Source organism: Euleptes europaea, chromosome 6 (genome assembly GCF_029931775.1).
Source record: "Euleptes europaea isolate rEulEur1 chromosome 6, rEulEur1.hap1, whole genome shotgun sequence".
NCBI lineage: Eukaryota > Metazoa > Chordata > Lepidosauria > Squamata > Sphaerodactylidae > Euleptes > Euleptes europaea.
Window position 1 is genome coordinate 26,898,799 of NC_079317.1, and position 12,413 is coordinate 26,911,211.

The 12,413-nt window shown below is 42.4% G+C and overlaps 1 protein-coding gene across 3 annotated transcripts in view; it reads left to right on the top strand.

The window, feature by feature from the left end:
• Window positions 1–12,413, top strand: part of FOXN3 (forkhead box N3) — a 171,701-nt gene that overhangs the window by 90,439 nt on the left and 68,849 nt on the right. For all 3 annotated transcript variants that reach the window (XM_056851432.1, XM_056851433.1, XM_056851434.1), the window contains exon 4: window positions 6,000–6,064. In XM_056851432.1, the coding sequence (XP_056707410.1) occupies window positions 6,000–6,064 (65 nt within the window). The remainder of the gene's footprint in view (window positions 1–5,999; window positions 6,065–12,413) is intronic.

The following is a 12,413-nucleotide window of genomic DNA, read 5'->3' on the forward strand; positions in this document are numbered from 1 at the left end:
CTTTCATTAACCAGGAAAACCTTTTGTTCTGAACCTCTTTAGTCTCTCCTTGAGTTGAATGCACACTTGTCTGAACAGAATAAAATTAAGTCCCAGTGTACATAAAGAGAATGATGATTTGGATAAATGGAGGTTTATTTTGTACAAAGGAATTCTATTCTCTAAATATTAGCTTAGTTTGTCACTTGAATGTTGCAAGACCCGTGTGTGTGTACTGTATAATAAGTTCAGGTCAAGCACAAAATAAATGACTGTCCTGTCTCTTCTTTCCTAAATTGGATTCTTTTTCCTGAAGTATCTCTTCTCCCACAGCACTTATGTGCAAAGATGCATCCTTGTAAGGTATAAAGAAAAACAATATTTTGAGTAAAATGCATCGTTTTTACAGCTCTTCCTTTGAAGGTTTGTAGATCTGTGATAGATTAAAAAAGAATCATCCCTTTGAAATTTTTTGAAGATGAGCACAAATGAAGCTGCCTTATCATGAGTCAGACCATTAATCTATCAAGGTCAGCATTGTCTACTCTGACTGGCAGCAACTCCCGGGGTCTCTGGTAAACTAATTTGGTTGTTTTGGTTTCCTTGGCTCCAAACTCCAGCCACACCAGGAAGTGGGAAGAGAGAGCCAGTTAGCATATCTGTGCCCAGAGGGCATTGGTCTCTCCTCAAACAATCTTAAATTTATATAGTGTATCCTGTCTTCGCAGGCTCAAGTCATCTAAAAACCCTATGAAAAAATCCCCATGGAAGGTTTAAAAAAGGGAAGGACAACCTTAAAACACAAATCCAAAACTTAAAAATTGTAACTGTGAAAACTAGGCTAAGCCAGGGGTGTCAAACTCATTTGTTACGAGGGCTGGATATGACATGTGTACCATGAAATTTAATGCCAGTTATTGGAGATACCAACTTGATAGAAGACACAGGCAAAGCCAATTAATGATATTATTTTTTTTACTTAAAATACAAACATGCCTAAAACAATACCTCTCTTATAGTATTTTTTAAAAAATTTAACAGTCTTTGATAATTGACATCTTGGGACTGTGGAAGGTGGCTGCCTCGGCTGGTGAGCCCACAGTGGATTCGCCAACCCAGATAGGGACTGGGGAGGGAGGTGGCTGCCTCGGCTGGTGAGCCCACAGCGGGCTTGCTGGCCCAGATCGGGAGTTGGGGGGTGGCTGCCTCAGCTGGCTTGCGGGCCGGATAAGAGCCCTCAAGGGGCTTTATGTTTGACACCCATGGGCTAAACCTTTCCTGCCAGCCTGTCCCCCTATCCCACTGTGCTGTCTTTTTCTGCTTGCCTTATGCCTTCCTCTTGAGGATGCTGTGAGTTAATTTGGTCTTTTTTTGTTTGGCTGGGCCTGGATGTCTGCTGTCGTTCCTAACTTGCCAAAATGTGCATTTCCAACTCTGATCCAGCAACTGCCGCTGTAACAATTGCTTTCTTTCTTGATAGTACCCAAAAGCAGAAGAAACCTGCTAGATATTTGACTTCCTTATGGGTCCTTTAAAGAAATCTAACCATTTTGTTATGGAATTTGGTACAGCTGCAGTTCAGAGGGTTTTCTTCTTCTTCCTTTTTCCTTTTATCTCAGACTGCACAAATGTGTCGATTAAGCTACAATCCTAAGAACACTTCCCCCTGAGAGTAAGTAAGCCTCATCCGCCTCATCGAATAAAATGGGATGGGTAGTAGATCTGCTTAGGATCAGTCCGTTAGAGTGTCTGGCAAGGGATCGAGCCCTACTTCTGCCTGTTAAAGGGGAGACATACCATAGGGTTTCCTAAAGAAAAGTTGGAGTTCCACAGGAGTGGCTGGTAGATTTTGGAGTTGGTGGTGCTTTAGTGGAGGATGCATGAACGTTAAGAACGTAAGTAAAGCCTGCTGGATCGGACTAGTGGCCCATGTAGTTCAGCATACTGTTTCACATACTGACCAACCACTTGACCTGGAGAGCCATACAACCAGAGCGCAGACGTTATCCAAAAGCCATGTGTACATATGCAAGGAAAAAACCCACACGCATGTATGCTCTATCCATATGCGTCATGTACCCAAGTGAAGCACACATACGACCACAAGCATAGGTAGCTTTAAAAGGGTGTTAAGTTTGTGGGGAAGAGGTCCCTCAGTGGCTACTAGCCATGGTGACTGAGGCAGTAGACCTCTGAACCACCACTGCTAGTAGGCAGCAGCAGAGGAGGGCTTCAGCCTCTATGTCCTCTTTGCCCTCCAGGGCAGCTGGTTGGCTGCTGTGTGAAACAGGATGCTAGACTAGGTGGACCACTGGTCTGATCCAGCAGGGCACTTCTTCCTGCTCCCATTGAATAATCATATCTATTCCCCATCTTTGAACTCGGCACGAACACCTTCTGGAACTTTCCAGGCAGGAAAGCGTTTCTGAACATGATATGTAGAGCATGTTTCCCTCCTTACTACGGCATAACCAGAGCCATGCTATGAGAACATAAGAAAAGCCATGCTGGATCAGACCAAGGCCCATAAAGTCCAGCAGTCTGTTCACTCAGTGGCCAACCAGGTGCTTCTAGGAAGCCTACAAACAAGACAACTGCAGCAGCATTATCCTGCCTGTGTTCCAAAGCACTTAATATAATAGGCATGCTCCTCTGATCCTGGAGAGAATAGATATGCATCATGGCTAGTATCCATTTTGACTAGTAGCCATGAATAGCTCTCGCCTCCATGAACATGTCCACGCCCTTCTTAAAGCCTTCCAAGTTGGCAGCCATCACCACATCCTGGGGCAGGGAGTTCCACAATTTAACTATGCAGGTGAGGCCAGCAGGAATCCCCAGTCCAAGATGGTGGGCAGCACATTTTGAGGGTTGCAGTGGCATGAGAACAAAAATGTGTTACACAGCAACATTTTAGATTTTTTTTTACCTAATCACACTGAAAGAAATAACTTGTACACAGTTTAAAAGAATAAACAAACCTTTTATGCAGCTTTTTAACCTGCAGATTTACAGAAGGGGAGTCTGACATGCAGAAGATTAAGGCAGAGAGGCAAGAGTGAAGTGTCTGATTCTGCCTAGATTTGTAGCAATGGCCGCAAGCTACCTGAACCAAAGGGTCATAAGGTAGCAGCCAAATGTACTTTTCATACAAAGAAATTAACTTGCACGTCTTTTTAATGTCAGAAGCTGCCAAAATCCGCTCAGGGATTTCATTCTTGCCATCATGTTTGCTTTGCAGTTCTGAGTGTAAAAATTAGCATGTTGGCATAATAATTGCAAGCGTTAGACACAATTCAGATTAACAGTAATTTCTAAGAGTTCTCTTTGCAGAATTGTCTAAATTTGTAATCATTTTTTTATTCCCTCTCTCTGTGTGTGGGTGTGTGTAGATGAAGGGACGTGTTCTGTTAGTTGTGTTAGTACAGTTGCATTTGGCAGTCTTAGCTGTAACTTGCAGAAGTTGCTGCTAGATTAATGTACCTGCAGTAACCAACTATACTGACAGCCTGTGGAGTGGAAGATGTAAAGGCAGGACTAAATCATCAATCTATGCTGTTCAAATTGGAGGTAATCGGATGATCTTTCTGATGATTATTTGTGCTTCCTTCTATTTTTTCAGCTGCAATTTATTTTATCTAGTAATATAGAGCAGAGCAGGAATGTGGCAGATCATAAACCTTGCCTGATTAAACTTTCGGACCTCCTTGTGTCAATGAAGGCAAGAAAATAACCGGTCAAGGCTACGTTTATCTATTGGATCAAATGTCTTTTAGTTACCTGATTTAATACCGGTTGTGTTTATCAAGCCTGAAATGAAGCTGAAAGTTTTTGAATGTCAAACGTTGTATCCTAGCAACAGCAGTATTGATGTTGGATGTTGAATTTCCTGATTTGGCACTTTCTCTGACCACAATGCGTGATGCAATGCCTTCCATGTACAGTGCTGTTGCGGCATCTAGTACGGCTTTAGAAAGCTTCTTGTTTCAAACCTCTCTGGCTTGTTGAAAATGCTTTTCTTTTTCTGATGCGGGTATCCATGATCCATATAGGTCTGTGGATAGAATTGAGCCAGAGTCGCCCATCACTGCCCCCAAGGACGTCCTATACCATAGGGGAGCTCAGTGTTGGCAAAGCTGATCATTATTTGGGAGGGGTGGTGGTGGTGCAGTTTAAATTCTTCCACCCTCACCTTTGAACTGGGGCTGATGGATCCAGTGATCTGTTCTGATTGTCAGGGCAGGAGCACTTGAATCCACTGGGTCCTCTTTTCCTGATTACCTCAGCACTATTTTATGCTGATGTAGCTGAACTGGGATGTTCAAAATCTACTCAGAGTGTCCCTAGAATCCTTTTAAACCCAGCATTTATGGTCCTGTACAACAGCAAATGAGTGTGGAGTGAAGAAAAATGGAGGTCCATGGCATGGGAAGTGGGGCAGGTTGCTTCTGATTCCTTGACCCAGACAGCATCTTACCTGCATCATAGCACAGTGGTCACTTCTTCATATTTTTGGCCAAGCTTAATGTGTCAAACACGAAAGGTAAACCACCATGGTTCTACCGTGATGCTCAAGATCCAGCCAGTGTCTTGTTTGGTTGTTGCTTTGGAAAGTATTGTAGAAGGTGTTAGAAACTGCAGATAGATTTCTGCAAACGGCTTCAACCGACATAACTTAAACCTTCAGCAATGTCTGATGGAGCTAAGGCTAACAGTTAGCATTAGGGACAGATCACGATGGGTAGCCATGTTAGTCTGTCATTAGCAGTAGAAAAGAGCAGGAGTCCAGTAGCACCTTAAAAACTAACGACATTTCTGGCAGGGTATGAGCTTTCGTGAGCTACAGCTCACTTCTTCAGATAGAGGCTGTATCTGAAGAAGTGAGCTATGGCTCACGAAAGCTCATACCCTGCCAGAAATGTTGTTAGTCTTTAAGATGCTACTGGACTCTTGCTCTTTTCTACCGCTAGGGACAGTAAGCCTTGCTTATTGTATGTGGAATGGGACCGGTGGGTAGGGATTACATGGAAGTGCAGCAGGCCTGGGGAGCCTGATGGGACTATGCTCATACTTCCTCCTCCATGAAAAACCTAATGCCATCCTCACTGCTTTGAAAGCAGCATGCAGGAAACAATTATTTAAAATGAACCCAGTGTGTATTGCACAAATGCATCCCGCGTGGGCAAAAATGCATTTGGATCTATAAAATGTCATGTTTAACTCAGAATGTATAACAAGGAAAAGACAGAAGGTGTGGAGCAGTGTATTGGTTGGCATGGAGGCCCGAACCCAGTTCATGCAGGTGGTTGGGAAAGAGCTCACATTTTCTTAGTAACTGTGTTTGTGAATTGGCTCCTTCTCCCCACGCTTGCCTCCACAATGCAGGACTTAATGGAGGTGCAGATGGTCTGATCTACATGCAGCAAAGGGCAAGTGAATATTTCCTTAATCACCTGTAGAACCTGTCTTCTAGAATATTATCCCTAGAAAAGTCTGCATTACAATCGAAGAATCCTTGATCTGCAGTAGTGGTGTAGTAAAATGGCTTTTGATTCAGAGCCAATGTATAGGGGCAGCTGGTATTTTCCTTGGCTGTTTTTGTTTTTTTTAATGGGGAAATTGTGAGAGAGACTGCTTTTCAGAAGATTCTTGCAAGCCCAATGCAGTATATTCATAGCAAAGCGTACATTTGTATGTGCTAGTGGGGGGACATGTGTTTTCGGTTCTAATTTGCCTCCCTTAAATATGTGCGAGCAGATATCAGACTGTATTTTTTTGTGAATAGAATGTAACTGTTAAATAATTCTGTTTAATTAGGTGGTAGGGCCTACTCTTGTAGTGTGTAACAGTTTATATTTTATATCCCTGGTGGAGAAAGGCAGCCTGGAAATAATTAAATAAACAAACAAAATGTCAAATGGATGACACTCTTTGAAAAGACAAATTTATAATATGATGACTGGTAAACCACTGAATGTAAATGAGATTTTCTTTACACTTTCTTTTGTTGTTACCCTTAGCACATCAGGTCCTCCCATATGGCCCAGAAGCACCTTCTTCAAAAGAAATGGCTCCCTTCTGCAAGGTAGGTCACAGATTCTGCTTTCTCCTCCTCTGTGTATTTCCCCCATTAATTGCTTTGACAATTGCCGTAACTTTTGGTGGCTTTCTGGAAAGGAGCTGAAACTGTCTTTCCCCCTCCCCTTTTCCTGTGCCCAAGGTTGTACATAATAGATTTTATGAGCTCAACACATTTATCACAAAAGGTTATATATACTGCAGAGGTGGGTTCTCCTCCTAGTGAGCACATTATTGATTTTGTTTCCTCCCATTTATAGCAGAGTCAACAGAGTTTATGCAGGATAACATGTTCTAGTTAACTTTCAAGTGATGTTGATGAAGAAAATAGGTTTATTTTGCTACTCTGTCTCCTGTGGCAGTTGTGTGCCAGTTATGTATTATTGAAAATGAAGGTGGTTGATTATTATTATTATTATTTTTAAACCCTTTAGGGTTGTTATATTCTGGAATTTTGCTTCCTCTGGTATTGGAGGAGAGATTTTTCAGTTTCAGAAATAAAGACTTTTCAGGGATTTCCTCCTCCTGCGCATGTGTAATAGGGTTTTTTTATCCTCTGCTGAGAATAATCTTGACTGGTGTATTATGAATATGTAACTTGGAAATTTGATCAGATGTAACTTGGAGGAGTTTTTAATCTCTCTTTGTGCCACATACATACTAGACTCCGAACCTTTTTAATGTTGAATTATGATCAGTTTTGAATCTAGGTCAGCCTCTTTGGATATAGTTATCAGCTGCGCCTCCAGAATTTATTGTGTGAAATTTGAGTGCACAGATCAATAGGAGGTCTGTCTGTCGGCGATTCTTTGAAGGCTGTGTTTGTAACACATATAACTATATTTAAGTGTTAGCCAGCTTTGGCCATTACCTCTGGCCAATGCAGGCTACTTACATTGGTTCTAAGAAAGGACATGGAGGTAAATAGATACGTTTGCCTTTTTGGACTGCTTAGAGATCACGTTTTTTTAAACTTGCGTGCATTGTGCTATAGCTTTAGATTTCATACTTCTCTGTACAGACAATGATGTTTAAATGTGTTTTAACAAAGTGACATACCTACAAGATACTCAGAATAGAAGAATGTCTATGTTTTAGGAAAGTCCTGTAGCTTAGGATCACTAGCCAGGATTCCAGGGTCTAAATTGAAATTTCCTTTGGGACTGTCCCCATTTGTCCTAACAGTGTATGCATGTAATGTGGGAGAGAAATGTAGCACACAGCATCTGACAGCAGGACTCAGTGTAATCTTCCTGCCACCAGTTAAGAGCACAATCTGATATTGCTGGAGAGATGGGTCCGTTATGTTGCTTCATCTCTATCTGAATTCATGACACTTAACAGTTAGGTAAACCAAAACAGACAGGCCTTCACTCTGAAGGAGCTTACTACAGAATGGGAAAAGTTAGAGAAAGTAAGGTAGAAACAAAGGTAAGGAGGTATGAATGCGGGCAAATGCATTTATGTGTACATCAAGTCTGATTGCAGCTGGGAATGAGGATTATGGGGGTAAACAAAAAAACCCAGAAAAGGTAAGTTCTAAGAAGAGATTTGAAGAAAGGGAGAGAGGTGGGTAGGTTTTGGCAGGGTTGAATAACTGTCATCGAAACTTGAGAGCCCTGAACTTAAAGTAGTTGTCTATTTCTGATTATTGTATAGGCCATAAACACCTTTGGACTTTTTTAGTGTAGAATTCTAGCGCTCTTGGACAAGTGGGTTCAAAGAAGGCTTCTGTCCTCATAGGAGAGCAGTCACGAGAACATCTGCCTGTACCTGAGTTCTCTTACCTATGCAGTGACTAGATCTTAGAAGTCTGGCGTCTTACTGGGTCTTATTGTAGGGTCCTTGTTGACAACTTGCCTGTTTTTTCCCTGGTTCCACCTGATAAAGTCTAGAGAAGCTCAAGGTAGTAGCTAGTAATGAGAAGGAAAGAACTCTCCCATTCCTTGTTTATATAAGACTTTGTTGCAGAATAACTGTTCACTAAATATGGTGCACTAATATTCTTTAAGGATGAAGCAGAATGATTCGGGCATGGTAGTAAAAAAGGAAAACAGAGGTGGAAAGAAAGAGAAAAACCCTTTAAAGTCTTACAAATGGACTCTGTTGGGAATGCCTGTATGAGTGGAATCAAGAACTTCCTGTTATATCAGCTACGAATGCCTGCAGAGTAGCAAAAATGGAAATGTATGGATCCAAGTTTAAAATTATTGATCAAAGAAAGTTATTGCCTGAAGATGAGGTTAGCACCTGGTATCATCTTTGTAAAGCCGCTATTCAAAGCTCAATGCACTGTCCTTTATACAGTAATGAAAAAAAGAGTAATTTAAAGAGAATCCCTGAGTTCTAGCTTCCTGACTAAAGCTTTTGCTGGGCAGCCCTCTTGTTTTAAGATTGCTGTTTGAAGAAATATCATCTTGTCATGTTTTGGCAGGGTTTGCTAGACTTAAAAAACACCCTCAGATGTATTAAGTGGGTATTGTTTTATAGTACAACTTGCAATTAATTGAATGTGAGCCATACAAAAAAACAAAAAGGCATGCTCCTTGTCAGATAGGCTTTTGGTCTAAATTGGCAGAACACAGCTGGAGGGGAAGGAAGCAGTGGTTCAACAGGGGAGGAGCAGATAAGATGGGGCTACCCAGGACTATCCAGATCTGGTCAGATCCCAGAAACTAAGCAGGGTCAGCCCCAGTAAGTACTTGGATGGAAAACCATGAAGGAAATCCAGGATCACTACCCAGAGGCAGGAAATGGCAAACCACCTCTGAATGTCTCTTGCCTTGAAAACCCTATGGGGCGCTGTAAGTCAGCTACAACTTGACGGCCATTTCCACTTCCAATTTCAGTTAGCGCTACCCGTTGTTTCTGATTTAGATAAGATTTGGATAAAATAAAATGTGGGAAAAACTTATAAACACAGTAGCCTTCTGTGTGTGAGATGCTGTATGAGAAAAACATGAACGTGAATATGGGGGAGAACACCAAAACAGCTGATCTATAGAACATCTCAGACAATCGAGTATGTATGACTAGGTAGCTAAAGGGTTTCAAAGTTAGCAACGAAGGCATTCTTCTTGAACAAAAATGCTTTCAAAGGCCTAAGAATTTTCCTTGAGTGCGTTTATATCTTTATTTTCAAATATCACATTAGAATTTGAAACTGTTACTACTGACTGATTATTTATCCAGAGACTCTAAAAACAGCTATTCAGCTAAGGAAACCACCAGATTCCTCTGAAATGAGGGACTCTGCAAGTCTACTGTGCTGCTAAAATTCACTTCGGATGGAACTAGTGACTACTTGTGTTGATTTAGTTTTGGGTAGTGGCAATTAAAGGGATGGTGTGAATAGGTAATACAGTTTCTGTGAATGTATATAGTGAAACAGAAATGGAATAACGCTTGATCTTGATTACAATGACGACTATCAGTGTGTATGTGGATGTTGGAGGGGTTTGGTGTAACAGAATTTGGGGGCTGCTGGATATTTTTTCTCTTTGCTCTCTACTTGGTGACATCCATAAATTTTGTCCAGTACCTTCCCCCGCCCCCAAGATCCATCCTAAAATTTCTTTCTAGAAGCAAATCTTTTTCCGTTGGCTACATTTCTGCTTAGTTGTTCAAATGCTATTGTTTTTAGCAAGTGTGGCTAGCTTAATGTAGTATTGTGTAAACATGGCCAAGGAATAATGCTCTTGAAATGTCCAGTGTACCATCTTGAATCCTCATAATTTGTTCAGTTTGCTTGAGATACTATAGGCAGTAACTTTTTTCCAGTTATACAGATACGACCTCTGTACAGAAAATTACATTTGTTCCATATGTATATCGTTGTGTCATAAGGATGCATGTCTGGTTCAGTTGTGCCAGTTGTCACTTCCATGCTACGTATGACAAAGTAGACATGGCATGTGGTTCCGTAAACATATGTAGGGCTTTTTTTTAGCATTGACGTAGTATGTAGAAACTTATTATTTGTGAAACGCTGGCCCTTAGTAAGGCAGAAACCATGGCTTAATAAAAGAATAACTTCACTCAAACAACCAGTAGCAAGAGAAAAGTGAAAGCTGTAATTCAGGTATTTTTCTCATATTTCTTTCTGCCCTTCCTTGAAAGAAATACAGGGTGTATATATAGGAGTTTAGCCCATTTTGGTTTTGCAACAGCCCCATAAGGTAGGTTAAACTGAGACAGACAGACAGACAGACAGACAGACAGACAGACAGACAGACAGACAGACAGAGACACAGAGAGAAGATCCCTGAGCTACCACAACCCAGTATTTGGCTGAGGGAAAGCAAAGGGAAGACCAAGGCTATCATCGCATGAGTGCTTTTTTTTTGCCGTCAAGTCACATCTGACTTATGGCGACCCCAAGTGCCATGGTAGCATAAAGATTTCTGGAGGTTGTTTGGAACCAGTGTCCTATTTGGCATAGGCTAGGCCAGGGGTCGGCAAACTCATTAGTCACAAGAGCCAAATATCAACAGTACAGCAATTGAGATTTCTTTTGAGAGCCAAATTTCTTAAACTTAAACTATATAGGTAGGTACACTGTTTATTAACGTAATAAACTTTAATTAAAGTTTTAAGTCTTAATTAAACTATAGGTACACTGAATAAAACTTGATATCATACTTAATAGTGATCTTATTTATTGATAAAAATTTAATTGTAAGTCCCTGCCATTTCACCCTCCCCATCCAGAGTCCTCGTCTGGAGGCCTGGTCTACTGCCATAAAAGCCTATTGGTAGACCTGGCCTCCGGCTGAGTCCCATTGGGAGGCCAGGTCTACCCATTGGCTTTCTTGGCAGTAGACCTGGCCTCCGAAGGCCCTTAGAAGACCTGGCCTCTGAAGGGGGACTTTTTCCTTAGAAGACCTGGCCTCTGAAGGGGGACTTTTCCCCCTCCTCGGAGTCCAGGTCTACCGCCAAGAAAGCCAGTGGGTAGACATGGCCTCCCAATGGGACTCAGCCGGAGGCCAGGTCTACCAAAGGAAGCCCGCCTTGCCCAACAGCTGATAGGCGGGGGGGGGGGCAGGAACCGCTGAGCTGCCCGCCCAGCAATCACGCAGCTAGAGGGGAGGGGAGGGGAGGCTTTAGCCTCCCAACCATTGAGGGCAAGGGAAAGGGGGACCCGGCCATTCTCCACGGCGGGGTGGGGGGGAGAGACAGCACGCCAGCTTGCCCGCTCTCTCTCTCTCAGACGCGCCGGCTCCGCAGTCCAGCTGCCGGAGTGAGCGGGCACAAGAGTAGGGGCTCCCAACCAAGTTCAGAGCGCCGCACTCAACGGGCCAAAGAGCCACATGCGGCTCTGGAGCCGCAGTTTTGAGACCCCTGGGCTAGGCAATGAACTCTTCCCTGTGCAAGCTAAGCCAGGGAGATTTTCTATGCCACTTGATTTTCCAGAGGAGTTCATTCAGGGCTTTCCGTTCAATAGTAAACAGATGATTGGCAACTACTGTTTGGATATATGCTGAAGGGAGGACCAAGGTGTGGAGACGTGACTCTGCAAAGTAAGGATGATTCACTGGAGAGGAAGCAGGTGATGGGACAGGAGGATGGAGTGCCGCAAAACATACGCACAATCTTGCAACAACAAAAAATTAAAGTCTCTAACTCTTAAGTTGGCCATTTTTGGAAAAAAAATGTTTGTCAATTTTGATGGATTTTTAATATATTTTTTATTTTTATCTTGTTTTATATTTTGTGAGCCACCCCGAACAGGTCTCTGAAGAGGCGGCATTCAAATGTTGGTTGAATGACTAAAACGAGCACGGAGTAAAATGCACTGTACTGATGTTGCTTCTGGTATTTTGTTTGGGTGTCTTGGGCCAGGGTACATTTACAGGATAATATAGCTAGTTTGAGTACAAGGCCAAACGTTTTGCTAGTTTCGAAATAGAGATTGCATTGTGTTTGTGTATCAATTTATTTCTCCCCCCCCCTTAAATGACTCAGGGCAAAGTTTAGTGCCTTAGTTTACTTTGCCTTGACAACCAGTGGGAGTGGTCCGGTACTTCAGGGCAGTTCAGGGTACGTTACACATAGGTTAGGTAGGAGTGTGTTTGTGCCACACAGTCTGCTTGAAGCCTGAGCTCCTGTGTGAACAGTTGAGCAAAAAACACTTGCTTTGCAGAACTGCACACTGCAGAATAGCTTTGCTGATGACAACATTGTTCTCTGCAAGTCCTTTCCCAGCCTCTTAGATTTAGCAATCTTTGAGGGGCATGAGAAAGCAAATGAAAAAAATTTGCTTAGGTCATGGGAAATGTGGCACAATGATGCCAACAGAACTCTGACATATTCTCTCTGATGGTACCTCACTGTGGCCACGAGGTCTAAAAGAAAAG